General features: G+C 38.1%; 1 protein-coding gene across 1 annotated transcript; it reads left to right on the top strand.

Moving 5' to 3' along the window:
- Window positions 1-15,271: 15,271 nt before the first annotated feature.
- On the top strand, window positions 15,272-18,917 carry LOC131662259 (protein NOI4-like). The gene is made up of 3 exons (XM_058931992.1): window positions 15,272-15,541; window positions 18,173-18,361; window positions 18,593-18,917. The coding sequence occupies exons 1-3, from the start codon at window positions 15,536-15,538 to the stop codon at window positions 18,635-18,637; spliced, it is 240 nt and encodes a 79-aa protein (XP_058787975.1). The 5' UTR covers window positions 15,272-15,535; the 3' UTR covers window positions 18,638-18,917.
- The last annotated feature ends 346 nt before the right edge of the window (window positions 18,918-19,263 follow it).

Here is a 19,263-nt window from a genome sequence, read left to right as displayed (position 1 = left end):
ACCTACACGCGGCGCGACGCGAGGAAAAGTTACGCCTTCGCGGCGCCAACACAGGTACGCGGCGCGACCTGTGCGTATCAAAACATCTTACCATTCAGTCCACCTGTTCGCGGCGCCACCCTGTGCACGCGGCGCGAACCGGTGATTTCAGAAATCCCAACCTGCAGAAAACAGCATTCTATGCCTCCCAAATACTCTCAAATCATACCAGTACGAATTTCAGCAGAATAAACCACACATACGACATAAAATGCACGTTTACACATACTTCTAATCAGGTTTAACATCATTGTTCATCACCAATCATCATTCACAACCTAATTGAATCAAAGTCCTATAAACCCCAAAACCCCAAACCGACATATAATCCGATTCGAAATCCTAACATACAAATTCCATCGAATCATTCATACATCCCATAATAGAGGTTAATGAGAAGAATCCCCCCTTACCTCGATGTCGAATTCTTGAATGCTCTTCCTCTTCGCACTTGCTCTTCTCCCAATTTCACGTTCAATCTCCTCTGCTCCCTTTTGGTTCTTTTTTCACAAAAATACTCCTCTTTTCTATTTTTATGAAAATATAACTTTATTTTAGAAAAAGGGCTTTGCAACTGATACACCCCCAACTGCTACTTACAACACTGGCCCATTAGCCTTATTTCATCCCTATTCCCAAATAATTCCACTTAATTCTAATATTTAATAAAAAATTAATTAAATTAAATAAAGAATTTTATGGGGTGTTACAACTCTCCCCCACTAGAAAAGTTTTCGTCCTCGAAAACATACCTTAGGCAAAGAGTTCTGGGTAGGAGTCCTTCATCTGGCTCTCCAATTCCCATGTAACATTTCCACCGGCTGGTCCTCCCCAAGCTACTCTGACCAACGCTATCTCCTTGCCACGCAGTTGTTTCACCTTCCGATCTTCAATCCTCGTAGGTAAAGCTTCAACTGTCAGATTATCCTTTACCTGTACATCATCCACTTGGATAACATGTGACGGATCAGCAATGTATTTCCTCAACTGCGACACATGGAATACATCATGCAGATTCGCAAGTGTCGGTGGTAACGCAATGCGATACGCCACCTCTCCCACTCTTTCTGAAATCTGAAACGGACCAATAAAACGCGGAGTTAATTTCCTTGACTTTAGAGCTCGTCCGATACCAGTCATAGGTGTAACTCTCATAAACACGTGATCTCCTTCTTGAAACTCAAGAGTTCTCCGTCTCTTGTCATGATAACTCTTCTGACGACTCTGAGAAGCCTTCATCTTCTCCTGAATCATCTTAATCTTTTCTGTTGTTTCTTGAACAATCTCTGGTCCAATCACCGCACTTTCGCCAGATTCATACCAACATAAAGGCGTTCTACATCTCCAACCATACAAAGCTTCTAACGGAGCCATACCAATGCTCGAGTGAAAACTATTATTGTAGGTAAATTCGATCAAGGGTAGATAACTATCCCAAGTACCACCTCTTTCCAACACACAAGCACGCAATAAATCCTCTAGCGATTGGATAGTTCTTTCTGTCTGTCCGTCCGTCTGAGGATGATAAGCAGAACTCAATCTCAGCTTAGTACCCAAAGCCTTCTGCAAACCTTCCCAAAATTTGGATGTAAACCTTGGATCTCTATCTGACACGATACTCGAAGGAATACCATGTAAACTCACTATCTTCTCAATGTACAATTGAGCCAGCTTCTCCATTGAGTAATCCATTCTCATTGGTATAAAGTGAGCAGACTTAGTCAACCTATCCACTATGACCCAAATGGCTTCATAGTTCTTCACCGTTCTCGGCAATCCAGAAACAAAATCCATAGATATACTATCCCACTTCCATTCCGGAATAAATAACGGTTGCATAGCTCCATATGGTTTCTGATGCTCAACCTTCGACTTCTGACAAGTTAAACAAGCATAGACGAATTCAGCTATTTCTTTCTTCATTCCAGGCCACCAAAACAGCTTCTTCAAATCATGATACATCTTGGTCGCACCAGGATGTATACTCAATCCACTACGATGTCCTTCTTCGAGAATACTCTTCCTCAATTCAGAAACATTAGGAACACAAACACGATTACCAAACCTTATAATACCATTCTCGTCGATTCTGAATTCAACCCCCTTGCCTTGGTTAATTAGAGTCAATTTATCCACTAACTCTACATCAACTTTCTGACCCTCTCGAATCTCTTCCAGAATGCCACTAGTCAACTTCAGCATGCCCAACTTAACACTGACAGGAGTGTCTTCGCATACTAAACTCAAATCTCGGAATTGTTCAATTAAATCCAATTCTTTCGCCATAAGCATAGACATATGCAAGGACTTCCTACTCAAAGCATCGGCAACCACGTTTGCTTTACCCGGATGGTAATTCAGCCCAAAATCATAATCCTTGAGGAACTCTAACCATCTCCTTTGCCTCATATTCAGCTCTTTTTGATCAAATAGATACTTCAGGCTCTTGTGGTCACTAAACACTTCAAATCTTGAACCATATAGGTAATGCCTCCACAACTTCAACACAAATACCACTGCTGCCAACTCTAAGTCATGAGTCGGATAGTTTCTCTCATGTACTTTGAGTTGCCTCGACGCATACGCGACTACCTGTTGATTCTGCATCAGTACACCTCCTAATCCTGACAACGAAGCATCACAATAAACAACAAAAGATTCCGCCGGATTCGGCAAAATCAAGATTGGTGCACTAGTCAATCTCCTTTTCAACTCTTGAAATCCTTCTTCACATTTCGAATCCCAGATGAATGCTTGACCCTTCCTAGTCAACTTAGTTAACGGTAACGCTAACTTCGAGAAACCTTCAATGAACTTTCTATAGTAGCCCGCAAGACCAAGGAAACTACGGATTTCAGAAACTGACTTCGGAGCTTCCCATTGAGACACTGCTTCTACTTTCGTTGGGTCAACGGCAATACCATCTTTAGAAATTACATGCCCAAGAAAGCTTACTTCACTTAGCCAGAACTCACACTTTGACAGTTTCGCATAAAGTTTCTTTTCCTTCAGTAGTTCTAATACCACTCTCAGATGTTCTGCATGTTCTTCTTCACTCTTAGAATATATTAGAATGTCATCGATAAATACCACCACAAACTGATCCAAATAAGGATGGAAGATCCTATTCATATATTTCATGAAAACCCCCGGCGCATTAGTTACTCCAAATGGCATCACTGTATACTCGTAATGACCATACCTCGTTCTAAATGCTGTTTTCTGAATATCGTCCGTCTTCACCCGAATCTGATGATATCCCGACCTCAAGTCAATTTTGCTAAACACACTCGCACCGACCAGTTGATCCATTAAATCATCAATCCTCGGTAATGGATACCGATTCTTGATAGTAACTTTATTCAGCTGTCTATAATCCACACACAGTCTCATAGAGCCTTCTTTCTTCTTTACCAACAACACCGGCGCACCCCACGGCGACACACTAGGACGAATGAATTCTTTTTCCAGTAACTCTTCCAGTTGACTCTTCAATTCTGCTAATTCAGATGCCGACATACGATACGGCGCCATCGACACAGGACTAGTCCCAGAGACTAACTCAATAGCAAATTCTACCTCCCTCTCTGGCGGTAGCTCTCTTACATCTTCTGGAAAAACTTCTGGAAATTCACATACTACTGGTAAATCACTACTCACCGCTTTCTCCTTCACTTCCATGGATGCAATCAACATAAACACGGCGGCCCCGTCCTTCATGGCTTCATCCACTTGTCTAGCAGTCATTGCTAAATCCTCGACTCTGACATCTTCAGGAAAAATAACTGTCTTCGTGAAACAGTTGATATGAACCCGATTAAATTGCAACCAATTCATACCCAGGATGACATCAAGTTGTTCCAACGGAAGGCATACTAAGTCCATTCCGAACTCTCTACCAAAAATATCAATTGGACAGTTCAAACAGGCAAACGAAGTAGTCACTGAACCCGACGCAGGAGTGTCAATGATCATACTTCCACGAATATCAGATATTTCCAAGTTCAAACGTTTAGCACAATCCAATGAAATAAACGAGTGAGTTGCTCCAGTATCTATTATTGCAATTAAAGGAGTGCCATGGATAAAACACGTACCTTTAATCAATCGATCCTCCGGAGTAGTCTCTGAACCTGATAAAGCGAAAACTTTACCCCCAGTTTGATTCTTCTTTGGCTTAGGACACTGTGGACTGATATGGCCCTCTTCACCACAGTTATAACAAGTCACAGTCCTTCCCTTGCAGTCAACAGCAATGTGGCCTGCTTTACCACACCGGTAGCACTTCTTCTCCTCACTTTTGCACTCGTGAACACGATGTCCAGGCTCCCCACACTTAAAGCACTTAACAGGAGCACTAGAGTCTCCCCCACTAGGCTTCTTCCAACTTCCAGCTTTATAATTACCTCTACCATATGGTTTACCACGGTCCATAGGCTTCTTCCCTTTCTTGTCAACTAACTCACGGGAGTGAGATGACTTCAGCTTCAGGTTGTCCTCTTCGTAGATTCTACTACAATCTACCAGATCAGCAAACCGACGAATCCTTTGGTACCTGATTCCCTGCTTAATTTCATCACGGAGACCATTCTCGAACTTAACACACTTCGAAAATTCGCTCGCTTCATCATTGTTATAGTGAACATAGTATTTGGCCAGCTCAACAAATTTTGAAGCATACTCCGGTACCGTCATATTACCTTGTGTCAGCTCCAAAAACTCAACTTCTTTCCTGCCCCGAATATCCTCAGGAAAGTACCTCCTCAGGAATTCTCGCCTGAATACCGCCCAAGTGACCGCTACACCTGCAGATTCAAGTTCATCTCTACTAGCCATCCACCAATCATCAGCTTCTTCAGACAGCATGTGAGTCCCATACCTCACCTTCAGATTTTCGGCACAATCGATCACTCTGAAGATCCTTTCGATTTCCTTCAGCCACTTCTGAGCACCTTCGGGATCGTGCGTGCCTTTGAACAAAGGAGGATTGTTCCTCTGAAAGCTATTCAGTTGCCTGTCAGCACCAATACCAGCTCCATTGGCATTCCCTCCCAACACACCAGCAATCATGCCCAGAGCCTCAGCGATCGCGTCGTCATTTCTTCCCCCTCTTCCGGCCATTGTTCTGCTAAATATCAGACAATATTCATTAGAACAAGAAGTATCGACAGTGTCAACTTTACACTAGTCGTATACGAAGGATTAACCGACACTAAGACTCTGACTCAAACGACCGACTATGCTCTGATACCACTATTGTAACACCCTTCTAAACCCCGCGGAAATTAACATTAAAATCAGAGTAAAACATGAAGAAGAGTATTACAACGCCAACAAAATAAACAATATTCATGTCATGCCATAAAGGAACGATAAACCAAAAATTATTCAGGTAGCATGTTAACACAGCGGAATATTCTTAACAACTGAATAATCAAACATCTGGAGTCGAAGACTCATAATTCAACCATAAACCATAAACAAAACAGAGGTTTATCAGCCAATCCTAAAATAACGTTCCCGGTGTTACACGACCAGAGCATGACACTGACCCAACCGACTCTAACGAACTACTTGACGAGCTAATCCTCACCAAGTACACCAGCTACTCCTCAATCTGAAAAATAACAACAGTAAGGGTGAGTTTCGTTCGCATTAACAAATGTTATAGGTATATAAACAATACAACTTCATCCATACATTATTCACCCAAATCAATTATATTCAGATAATATAGCAACATTCATACCAAAATACACACAAATCATAACATTGGATAACTTCCATTCATGTTACAATTATACACAACAACCTAATGCAATGCAACTAAATGCATGTGGTACCAAACATGGGATAACCCATCTCACCGATCCACCACCATAAAGATTCGGCTACTTCTCTCACCAATTCCACACAATGGGAATTAGCTACCGCTGTCCCACCACCATAAGGGATACAACCCACAACATGATTATGGAATGCATGCATCACATACCGCATGCTAATCATCAACACCAAACAACTGAACAATCATAATCATCAACCAATGCAATAACAATATACACCACCACAACCAATTAAATCAAGTGTTTAAATTAAATTCGAGTCACAACTCAAACACTATTTTATTGCATATATCACTGAATTAGCCTCACTATGTTCGAACGACACATCAAACAGACTAACGGTTAAAAAGTGATACATCGTTAAACTTTAACAAAAAAATCCAAACAGCACAGCACGCGGCGCCAACATCCACACGCGGCGCGAAACGAGGAAAAGTTACGCCTTCGCGGCGCCAACACCTACACGCGGCGCGACGCGAGGAAAAGTTACGCCTTCGCGGCGCCAACACAGGTACGCGGCGCGACCTGTGCGTATCAAAACATCTTACCATTCAGTCCACCTGTTCGCGGCGCCACCCTGTGCACGCGGCGCGAACCGGTGATTTCAGAAATCCCAACCTGCAGAAAACAGCATTCTATGCCTCCCAAATACTCTCAAATCATACCAGTACGAATTTCAGCAGAATAAACCACACATACGACATAAAATGCACGTTTACACATACTTCTAATCAGGTTTAACATCATTGTTCATCACCAATCATCATTCACAACCTAATTGAATCAAAGTCCTATAAACCCCAAAACCCCAAACCGACATATAATCCGATTCGAAATCCTAACATACAAATTCCATCGAATCATTCATACATCCCATAATAGAGGTTAATGAGAAGAATCCCCCCTTACCTCGATGTCGAATTCTTGAATGCTCTTCCTCTTCGCACTTGCTCTTCTCCCAATTTCACGTTCAATCTCCTCTGCTCCCTTTTGGTTCTTTTTTCACAAAAATACTCCTCTTTTCTATTTTTATGAAAATATAACTTTATTTTAGAAAAAGGGCTTTGCAACTGATACACCCCCAACTGCTACTTACAACACTGGCCCATTAGCCTTATTTCATCCCTATTCCCAAATAATTCCACTTAATTCTAATATTTAATAAAAAATTAATTAAATTAAATAAAGAATTTTATGGGGTGTTACAACTAATCTGAGACTTGAGTTCCAGAAGTTCAGTTAGACCGGAAACTAACTCATCTCTAGTAAGTTCAGAAAATACCTCTTCAGAATCTGATTCTGATGTAGATTCTGATTCGTCATCTTCTGTCGCCATCAGCGCACAGTTGGCCTGCTCATCTTCTGAATCATCTTCTGACTCATCCCAGGTTGCCATAAGACCTTTCTTCTTATGAAACTTTTTCTTGGGACTTTCCTTCTGAAGATTTGGACATTCATTCTTGTAGTGTCCAGGCTCATTGCATTCATAGCACATGACCTTCTTTTTGTCAAATCTTCTTTCATCAGAAGATTCTCCACGTTCAAATTTCCTTGAACTTCTGAAGCCTCTGAACTTCCTTTGCTTGGTCTTCCAGAGTTGATTTAGCCTTCTGGAAATCATGGACAGTTCATCTTCTTCTTCAGATTCTGATTCTTCAGGATCTTCTTCTCTAGCCTGAAAAGCGTTAGTGCATTTCTTGATATTTGATTTTAATGCAATAGACTTACCTTTCTTTTGAGGCTCATTTGCGTCCAGCTCTATTTCATGACTTCTCAAGGCACTGATAAGCTCTTCCAGAGAAACTTCATTCAGATTCTTCGCAATCTTGAATGCAGTCACCATCGGACCCCATCTTCTGGGTAAGCTTCTGATGATCTTCTTCACATGATCAGCCTTGGTGTATCCTTTGTCAAGAACTCTCAATCCAGCAGTCAGAGTTTGAAATCTTGAAAACATCTTTTCAATGTCTTCATCATCCTCCATCTTGAAGGCTTCATACTTCTGGATTAAGGCTAGAGCTTTAGTCTCCTTGACTTGAGCATTTCCTTCATGAGTCATTTTCAAGGACTCATATATGTCATAGGCCGTTTCCCTGTTAGATATCTTCTCATACTCAGCATGAGAGATAGCATTCAGCAAAACAGTTCTGCATTTATGATGATTCCTGAAAAGCTTCTTTTGATCATCATTCATTTCTTGCCTTGACAGCTTTGCGCCACTGGCATTTACTGGATGTTTGTAACCATCCATCAGAAGATCCCATAGATCACCATCTAGACCCAGAAAGTAACTTTCCAGTTTATCTTTCCAGTATTCAAAGTTTTCACCATCAAATACCGGCGGTCTAGTATAACCATTGTTACCGTTGTATTGCTCAGCAGAGCCAGATGTAGATGCAGGTGTAGGTGTAGACTTTTCACTTTCATCAACCATCTTTTACTGAAGCGTTTTTCTCTTCCTGAATCTTTTCTAAACACGGTTAAGTGCTTGCACCTTAGAACCGGCGCTCTGATGCCAATTGAAGGATAGAAAAACACTTAGAAAGGGGGGGATTGAATAAGTGTGACTTTAAATCTTGGACGATAAAAATAAATTGCACAATTATTTTTATCCTGGTTCGCTGTTAACGAAGCTACTCCAGTCCACCCCCGCAGAGATGATTTACCTCAACCTGAGGATTTAATCCACTAATCGCACGGATTACAATGGTTTTCCACTTAGTCCGCAACTAAGTCTTCCAGAGTCTTCTGATCACACACTGATCACTCCAGGAACAACTGCTTAGATACCCTCTAAGACTTTTTCTAGAGTCTACTGATCAACACGATCACTCTAGGCTTAGTTCACTCCTAAGACTTCCCTAGAGTATTCTGATCAACACGATCACTCTAGTTCCTTACAACTTAATGTAATTCTAAGAGTATTACAAATGCTTCTTAAAAGCGATAATCACAACTGTGATATTTCTCTTAATCGTTTAAGCTTAATCTCACTAATATATTACAACAGCAATGTAGTGAGTTGATGATGATGAAGATTCTGAGTTTAGATTTGAACAGCGTTTCAGCAAGTTTGATATTAGTTGTTTTGGTGCAGAATCGTTAACCTTGCTTCTCATCAGAACTTCATATTTATAGGCGTTGAGAAGATGACCGTTGAATGCATTTAATGCTTTGCGTGTTCCGTACAGCATCGCATTTAATGTTATACGCTTTTGTCAACTACCTCGAGCCTTGTTCACGCTGTGTCTACTGACGTTGCCTTTAGTAGCTTTAACGTTCCTTTTGTCAGTCAGCGTAGTCTGCCACGTGTACTTCCTTCTGATCTGATGTTTGTGAATACGACTTTTGAATATCATCAGAGTCAAAACAGCTTGGTGCATAGCATCTTCTGATCTTCTGACCTTGAAGTGCTTCTGAGCGTGATACCATCTTCTGATCTTCAGTGCTTCTGATCTCATGTTCTTCTGATGCTTTCATAGACCCATGTTCTGATTCTGCTTCGACCATCTTCTGATGTCTTGCCAGACCATGTTCTGATGTTGCATGCTGAACCATTTGAGACACAACTTCTGAGCGCTGAATTATGCGTACTCTTTATATATATTTCCTGAAAGGGAAATTGCATTGGATTAGAGTACCATATTATCTTAAGCAAAATTCATATTATTGTTATCATCAAAACTAAGATAATTGATAAGAACAAATCTTGTTCTAACAGTAAACATACCAAAACACATTTCACATTGATAAATGTGACTCCAATGCGACTCAATGCAATATGCATGTGGTACCAATTGTTATCCTTAGAAGTATCACCACATCCATCCCTCAGATAGATAACCACCAAATAAGCTCGTCTGCTAAGCTTCAAACCGATCCTCTAGGTTTAGGACAAGTCACTAGTTTCCACGAAAGTAACAAACATAGTCTCTTTCCTACCAATGAATGCATGTGCAAATACCAAAAAATCTTATGCAATTAAGACCATCTCCAAATCTTAATTATACAAGCATATATCACACCATTCATCATATATGAATCACCTCACATTTGCACAAACATACATAATCATGTTATCAATCACATATGAAAACACTTTCATAACACTTACCAAATCAACACATCACAATTAACATGTAGCAAACAAAGCTCAATAAGTTAATCTCAACCAATTTCAATTCATAACATACATATTCTCAAAGTTCAAGTATTATGTTCATACAAAGAATTGACCAAAAAGCCATCCAAACATTTTCAGAAAATTCACCATAATTCATAATAAATCAATGGCAAACATAAAATTTTGTATTGCAGACCGTGCTAAGCCCGCTCACGAAAAAACCAGAAAAATTCTATTTCAGACAAATTTTGTTTCACACAATTTTTCACCCCAAAATCCATCAAAACAACCAAAGTTCATGAAATAGAAGCATAATAACATGTATTCGTTATATAGCATCAATTACTCACATAAAAACATGATTCAAATATCAATTTCATGGATTCAAATCAAAATCTAACATGTCAAAACCTAGAATTTCAATTCCCAAATCCTACACATGTTACTACTTATTACTCATACATCATATACCCCATACCTCGATAGAGCTTCTGATATACTCCCTCCATTATAAGCAAATTTTGCTTTTTAGGTTCATGTAGTAAATGATGTATTAGGACAATATATAGACTAGATAAATCAATTATTTAATGAATCTAAAAAGTAAAAGTTGCTTATAAAAGAGAATAGAGGGAGTACCGTTGTGCTGCTTTCTTCTATGTTCAAATTGCATGTGATGTATAGGAGTCTCCATACTCTTGCAATCTTCAAGATTAAACTTCTTTAGAAGCTCCTTTGTATATTTGGACTGATAAACATAGGTTCCATCTTTGCATTGGTTGATTTGAATCCCAAGGAAGAATATTAATTCTCCTATCATGCTTATTTCAAACTCAGCCTGTATGATCTCATAAAATTGCTTGCAAAGAGAGGCATTAGTAGAACTAAAAATTATGTCATCAACATAGATTTGTAAAATTAAGATATCCTTATCGAGAGTCTTTCTAAATAGTGTAGTGTTAACCTGGACTTATTGAAAATCATTTTCAATTAAGAAATTGCTCAATCTTTCATACCAAGCTCTTAGAGCTTATTTGAGTCCATATAGTGTTTTTTTAGTTTGAAAACAAAATTTGGATGGACAGAGTCCTCAAATCCAGGAGGTTGTTTGACATACACTTCTTCAAAAAGGACTGCATTTAAGAAATCACTTTTAACATCCATTTGATATAAAATAATATCATGATTAATAGCATAAGAGAGAAGTCTGATTGCCTCTAACCTTGTAATTGGTGCAAACATTTAAGAGAAATCTATACATTCATGCTGACTATAACCCTGAGCTACCAGTTTAGCTTTGTTTCTTACCATATCTTCTTGTTCACTCTACTTATTTCTAAACACCCATTTTGTTCCAATGATGTTTCTCTGATTTAATTTAGGGACCTGATCCTAAACATCATTTCTATGGAACTAGTTTTGCTCCTTTTTCATAGCCACAATCCACCCATCATTCGACAAGGCTTCATCAATAGAAGTTGGCTCAATCAAGGAGATAAACCCTATCATGGAATTTTCATTTCTGAAGGTAGATCTAGTTCTCAAGGGCTTACCTTTGTTCCCAATGATTAATTCTTGTGGATGATAATTTTATACTTAAATGATCTCTTGGGGAGGAGTTGAAACTTCTGAACCATCTAGGGCTTCTTCAAAAATTACATCTTTTGGATGAGCTTCAAGAGTTGGGTCAGATTCTGGTATACTATCATCAGATCGAGCAACTTCGGAATTCCTAACTTCTGGATATTCTATCTGCAAAACTTTTAACAAGCTCTGACGTGTCATAGTCAAGCTCCTTGTCATCAAATGTTATATGTATAAACTCTTAGAACATTATGGTTTTATATTTATACACTTTATATGCTTTAGAGCATTCAAAGTATCCTAAAAAGATACCCTTTTGAGCTTTAGCATCGAATTTCCTCAGATAGTCTTTGTTGTTCGGAATTTAACAAGTACAACCAAATTGATGGAAATAAGATATGCTTGGTTTTCTTCCTTTAAATAACTCATATGATGTTTTGTTCAGAATTGGTCTAATATAGATTCGATTCTGAACATAACAAGAGGTATTAACAGCTTCTACCCACAAGTACTTTGGAAGATGTTTCTCATGGATCATGGTTCTAGCCATCTCTTGCAAGGATTTGTTATTTCTCTCTACAACCTCATTTTGCTATGAAGTTCTAGGAGAAGGGAACTCATGGATAATTCCATGTTTTTTCACAAAAGATTTCAAATGGCTCATTTTAAAACTCTCCATCATGACCACTTTTGACTTTTAAGATCTTTAATTCCTTTTTAGAATGTACTTATGTGCAAAAGATGTTAAATACACCATATGATTTATCTTTAGATCTAAGGATTTTAACCCAAGTCCATCTGCTGTATTCATCAACAATAGCTAACCCATATTTCTTTCCATTGATTGAGGCAGTCCCAACTAGAACTATCAATATGGGCTACTTGGGCCTAAACGGGCTGGCCCTGGCGGTCCTTGAAATTTTTAGGACTGGGCCAAAAAGACCCTGTGTAATATGGGTCGAGATTTACTTTCGACTTTTGAACCATAGGTTCTGATATGATCCGAGCCTTTAATTGCTGATTCTTGAGAACTGAATTCTTTAGAACCCTTGACTTTAAGGTCTCAGGTGCATATTTATTCATATCTTTTAAATCAGTAATCTTGGGTTCTGATTAGGCTAGATTCTTACCCTTATCAGAGGCAGACACAAAATAAGTTTTTAGTCTAGTTTGAGCACCGCTTGAAGGAGAAGGATCTAAGAGTTTCTTTAGAAGCTAAACGTTAAAGAATTCTCCATTATAACCCATACCTTCTCCCTAATTATTACTTACTCCATAGATCATGGAAGCAAGTTTAGTTCTCTCAAGACCTGTTGTGATAAAGCTTTGAGGAGCCACCTCATATTTATCCATAATTTTATCAGAAGCTTTATCTAAGAGAGCTTTATGATCTTTTTCAAGAGATTTAAATTTGTCTTGATACATTTTTAACTCTTCTTTCCAAAAATCACGATCTCTCTTTAAGATTTTCACGTGTCTTGCTTTGTCTTTGCAACGTCTCATGAAGTCTTGAATGAAGGAAATAAGACCGGAACGAGAAAAGTTAGAAAATACCTCATCTTCTTCGTCTAATTCTGAACTAGAGCAGGATTCAGATTATACATCAGATGATGTGAGAGCCATCAACACCATATTTTCTTCTCCTTCATCTTTTTGAAAACTTCTTTCATTTTTCAGGTTCATCCCATGTTGCCACGAGACTTTCTTGAATATGCTTCTGAAGCTGTCCTTTCTTTGACTTGCCCTTTTGTAGATAAGGATAATGAAATCTGAAGTGACCAGGCTTATTGCAGTTGTAGCATATCTTTTGGTCATCTTCTTTGTCTTTGGAACTAGAGCCTTTGAAGCCACTGGTTCTACCAGAGAATATCTTGTTCCTTTTGACCAGGTGTCAAATTTTTTTAATGATAAATGCCATTTCCTCATCATCAGAGTTATCATAAAAAACTCCTTCATCAAAAGCTTATTCTCATTTGCTGACTCTTGAGGACCCGGAAGCTTTACCACTAGATTTCTCAACAGCAGATTTTAAAGCTAGTGACTATGAGATCTTCACAAGCTAATCTCCATTTAGTTATATTTCATGGATCTGAAGGTTGCTTATCAAACTTTCAAGACTTAGAGTATTCAAGTCTTTGACCTCCTGAATAGCTGTAACTTTAGGTATGAATCTCACAGGAAGACTCCTTAGAATCTTCTTGACATGATATGCATATGTATAACTCTTAAAGAGTTCATACTAGTGAACCCGAAGGTTGGCCTTATCTTTTTTCACCTGCTGATTACCTTCATAGGTAGCACATAATGATTCAAAGATAGTCTTAACACTTGAATTTTCTATGGTTTTTATGTACTCATAGTGAGATAAAACATCAACAATAATACCTCTTACTCAATTTCCACTTTTCATGAACCATTATCATTTTAAACCTTTGCAAAACTTCATGAAAATGCTACAAACACATGCATCCGATCTTAGAGGTTTCTTATTAGGATGTATTTAAGGCAAGATACATCAGAATTTTCAATTAGCACTTTCACATTTGTGAAAAGGTTATTTGGATTAGGGTGATTCAAAGTCTACCATATGTTTGATGTTTGTGTTTGTTTTAGAAGGTTTTAAAGAAGTCTTGGTGTGAGACTTGTACAAGGATATAAACATAGTGGAAATTAGTGGTGGCAAAACGGGTTTGGCCTGTTGGACATGCCAGTTTTGCCCGTACTCTAGTGCGGGGTAGGCCAAGGGTTTAAGCTCCCGCCCTCTAACGTGTCTACCCCGTCTTGCCCCGTTTTCTTACTGACTTTTGCTTGCACATGCATTTACATGAATCTTTGTATTTTTAGACTTAAAAGAAGCAGCGCGCGGGCCTGTCCCGCCTCGCCCTCACTTTTAGTGCGAGGCAGACCATGGTTCTAGGTCCGCATTTTTAAATATGTTCACCCGCCTCGTTTGTTTTGGGCGGGCCTAAACGAGAGAGTCAATGTTTTAGGTCTGCATCTTCAAGTATGTCCACTCTGCCCCATTTTTTGCAAGTTTTTGTGGAGTGGGCCTAGACGGGAGGACATGCCTGTTTGCCTTCCTTAATAGAAAATCCTTCAAAGTGTGAAGGGACTAAATACACCCCTGATTATAAAAGAAACTAGTATAATTGTCTAGTATCATTTATTTTTTAAGCACTTTAATTTTTTACATTTTATTATCCTAAGAACATAACATTCATAACTTCCAAAAAAAAAAAAAATTAAAAATTATTGCACAAAATCGAAAAAAATTGGACAACCTTAATTCACTCCTCCTTAAGGTTACGTATGGTAGTTACATTTAAAAGAGTTATATTACATGTCGTGTATCGTCTCACGAGCAAATTTCACATCTTCTGGATTTGAAAATTTTGCATATTCATGACCTTAAAGAATTCAATTATCAAAACCTCATAGAACAATACTAAATAATAACTTCTTAATACAAATTAAAGATAGTCACATTTTAAAGGAAGTATCTTTACATGCTCATTAGAAGTGACCCGCTGAGAAGCAAGTTACACCTTTCCAAGAAAGAAAACAAAGGCATGATAAAAATCGAAAGCCACAAACAACCCCGCACGTCGTTACGTTTGCCAGCTCACTGTTCCATTACTTTTTCCAAACCCTCCTCACCGTTTCCCTTCCACGTCACGCATGACGCTAATTCCAACACCATATTGTACTCTCCCCGTCAAACACGTAACGCCGTTCTTATAAACACCGTTACTTTCCCGTTTGGCCCATCTCGGCCCATTTCACACTCGTTACTAGTCGCTCCAAGGTCTTCTTCAATACAACGCACTCTTTCTCTCTCTAACACAAACCATTCTCTCTTTCTCTCTCTATAACTTTCTCTTTCTCAGTTTTTTCTTCTTTTTCAGATTCTGTTCTTACTAAATATTTCATCAATCTCGCATTGATGTCGGTAAGTGCTTTTTTCCTTAATTGATTTTTTTTGCTGTACTTTTTAATTTTCCTTGAATCATTTGATTTCGTTTTGATGATTGGATTGTGCTGTTGTATGATTTGGCAATCTCTGATTTGCGTTAATAAGCGAGTTTGATTTAATTGTAATTAATATAGTTCATTTCTGAGTTTTGGACTGTGATCTTAGCTTTCTGATTTTTGAATTTATGGTTTATGATTTTGATGAATAGATATTCCAGTTTTTTTGGTTAGGTTTGAAATATGAAAAGAAAATTAGGATTTGGATATTTTAGTTCATTTCTCATTTAGATACTATTAAGATTTCTTTCTTTATTAGATTATGATGAACTTTGATTAATTTGGATGTTACTATTTTTGGATTTGATCTCTTTACTAGAAACTTTTAAGGGGATGTTTGGAATAGATAAGCAGTTTTAGTTATCGTTTATTCAACAAGCACTTATTGTTTAAGTGCTTATGTGTGTTTTTTTTTGTATTATATGAAAAAATGACGGCATACTAGGGAGCGTAGTAAAATAAGCTGAAAATAGCTTATGGTTCTTTTTATAAGCTCTTGCAAACACTTAAGTGTTAATGCCATAAGATAAGCTCAAATAAGCTATTTCAAACACCCCTTAATTCTATTATTAGTATTATATTATTTTTATTCCTTTAATGCGGGGATTGGAATTACAGAACTCTTGGGTGTCCTGTTGTAGTTCATCCTTTCTAAAGTGCTACCTCATGCTTGGTTGCTGTCTCATGGGTTATTGTATATGAAGTATTAACATTAGTTATTGTTGCTTAAACAAGTCAATTTGAATTGAACAAGCGCTTTTTCAGAATACCTATTTTATTCGATAGGGAAACTAGAGGTGGGGGGAGGGAGTGAATAACGGGAAATTAAGTGGCTGTGAAAAGGGAGCAAGAACACTTAAAAACTAAAGTCTAGAAGAGAGGCAGATAAACTAGGGATCGAAATCTTGCATAAGATTGGGAGGGGATACTAAGATCGTAAAACATAAGATCATAACTAAGATCAGAAGATTTTACCCAATTAGTTTTTTGTAAGATCTGGAGGGGGTAGCAAGATTGTAAAACATACAATCGTAACAAAACTTGAAAGATATCATTAAAACAAAAAAGATACTATATATTTAAAGTTTTTTTTTTTACATGATATTATTAATTTGGTAGGCAAGTGTATTCGACTATTCGTGGGAAAGTGGCCTATGCCGAACCGTAATTGTTGCACCTCGACATCTTGTCATCCTTCTCGACTTGTAATGGCGATGATCGGAAAACGGTCAATCATGGCCGGAACTGGCCAAGATCACACATAATCAACGGTTTTATGATATTTCCCCCCCACAATTTGACTACAAAACACGATTCTACTTAAGGTCTCAATCGCTGGGGGAGAATGGGAATGTGGTGGGATCACAAAATTGTAAGATTTTAAGATGTAGATCGTGATTTTGACAACCTTGCTAATAGTTGTTAAACTGACAACTTTATACAGTGGTATCTCGTTTGTTTGTTCTTCCCAAATATTTGAAGTGGTATGGAAGTTGTTCCATTTTCCAAACTGTCAGGAGTGGCCTGCTCCAACATTCCGATAGATACCAGAGTGTCTAAACCATTTAGGAATGAATGAAGGACCAATAGTCTCACTATGGGAAACCCAAAAGCCAAAAGAAATATAAGAATTTGTATGTTTTGCGAAGGTGCTAGAAATGATTTATGATTTTAATTATTATTATATGAAGTAGCATATTCCAAACACCAATTAATGACTTGACCTTGATGGTGGGTAGTTTTGGGCCTGTGTTTATGAGATGACTCTGACCGGTTCTTAATGTCGAAAACACTTTGGGTATCTTCAAAATTACTGGGTCATGTATGGGAGACTGTGGATCTACAACGTGCAATTTTATGGATCGTGAAGCTCGAGCTGGATAAGGTGATATTTGTAGTGGCCCTAAGACACAGCTTACTGAATGCTAGTTGTAAATGCTTAGTTGTTGAATTTGCTAGGAAGAAACCTAATGTGGTTGCTCATATTTTAGTAGGGGTGAGGTGACTGCATCAACCACTAATCTTCATATTTTTAATTCTCTCCTGTATTTTAGCATATATCATTGATAAAATTAAGCTGTTATATTTCCATATAACAAAGTAATGGCTAGACCTTCGAGGAGTCATGGAGTTTGAATAAACAAAAGAGGTTGGCAATTGGAAACAAGTTACTTGTTGGAGATCAAATAAGACTTTAGATGGTATCTTACACAAGCATACCCAGAAGAATCCAAAGAAGCATTTCTATGGTCACATGAATTTTGGGTTCCATTTTAACACTAACTATTGCGCTTAATTAAAACACAATTTTTCAGTGTTATGTTTGATCTTCGTTCTTTTATGCTTAATGGTATCTTGCACTCAAGATTATTTTTGGAGGCATGTATTTATCAAATTCCTGTAGTATGTAGAGAATATATTCCACCATTAGGTTTCCTTTCCATTTTCATTACTTCCAGTTCCAGAGTTTATCATTACCAATTTCATAGGCATAATACTGAATTTAGTTTTGAGTTTTTCTTTTACATAAGCTAATGTGATTATCCTACAGGAAAAGGGTCGTCCACTACCCAAATTCGGTGAATGGGATGTCAATGATCCAGCCTCAGCTGAGGGGTTCACAGTGATTTTTAACAAGGCAAGGGATGAGAAAAAGACAGGTGGCAATACCGAGTCACCTGGAAAGACCGCCACTGAACCTCAAAGCAAACCTGCATCCGATCCCGGCAAACCTCAGAGTGTAAGATGCTCTTTAGTATATACATAGATAAAACTGACATACTGCCGATTGTGTTATCTAAAACGCATTTGGAAAAATAGATTAGTTAAAAGCACTTCCATAATTTATCGTGGAAAGCTTATTGAAATAAGCTGAAGATAACTTATGCGCATGTCATGAGTAAAATTTTACTTGGTTTTACCGTGTATACGTTTACCTTTTTTCTTATGGGTAATTTTACTTGGTTTACAGAAAAAATGGTTTTGCTGCATACAAAACCCTCCTGCAGAGTCATAACAATGCAGCGGCTCAGGTGAAATAGAACAAAGATGTTTATGTGTAACTAGCTCCAGAGTATTTTCTGAAAGATAGAAGCTGTAAAAGTGAGCTGCAATGGGGAAAGCAAAGAAGAGAAAGTATTATTTATATATAAGTGTGTATCAGTGTTGTGGTTTATGATTAGGATTTAAGGTTCTTGTTTTGCCTTGTATTATGAGCTAGAGCGTTGCTTGTCACACTGCACTCCTTGTATTATCAAACACTAATCCTATTTTATTAATGCATTTTATTCCTTTGATTTTATTGCCCATAACTATGCTTGCAATTGAATTTGGTACATTCCTTGTTATTGATTTTCATTAACTGCATATTCTTTTTCAGCCGGAACTCATCTTCCAAACTGGAAAAGAAAGGGGAAGGTAAAGGCTAGCGGGGGGAAATTGCAATAACCACCTTTTTAAAAAAAATTACTAAAAAATCATTTTCAGAAAATTTACCTGGATAACCAGGTCTGGGAGGTGTCCCACACGTAGGAGTCACCCTCCATGGCACCATAGTTCAAATTTTTAAGGGAATGTGCCACCCCAGGTGGCACCATAGTTGAAGGTAAATTAGGGTTTGGTGTAAAGTGGCGCTTATGTACA

The sequence above is a fragment of the Vicia villosa genome, linkage group LG3 (genome assembly GCF_029867415.1).
Source record: "Vicia villosa cultivar HV-30 ecotype Madison, WI linkage group LG3, Vvil1.0, whole genome shotgun sequence".
In the NCBI taxonomy this organism is placed as follows: domain Eukaryota; kingdom Viridiplantae; phylum Streptophyta; class Magnoliopsida; order Fabales; family Fabaceae; genus Vicia; species Vicia villosa.
This window is presented reverse-complemented; position numbering and strand designations above follow the sequence as displayed.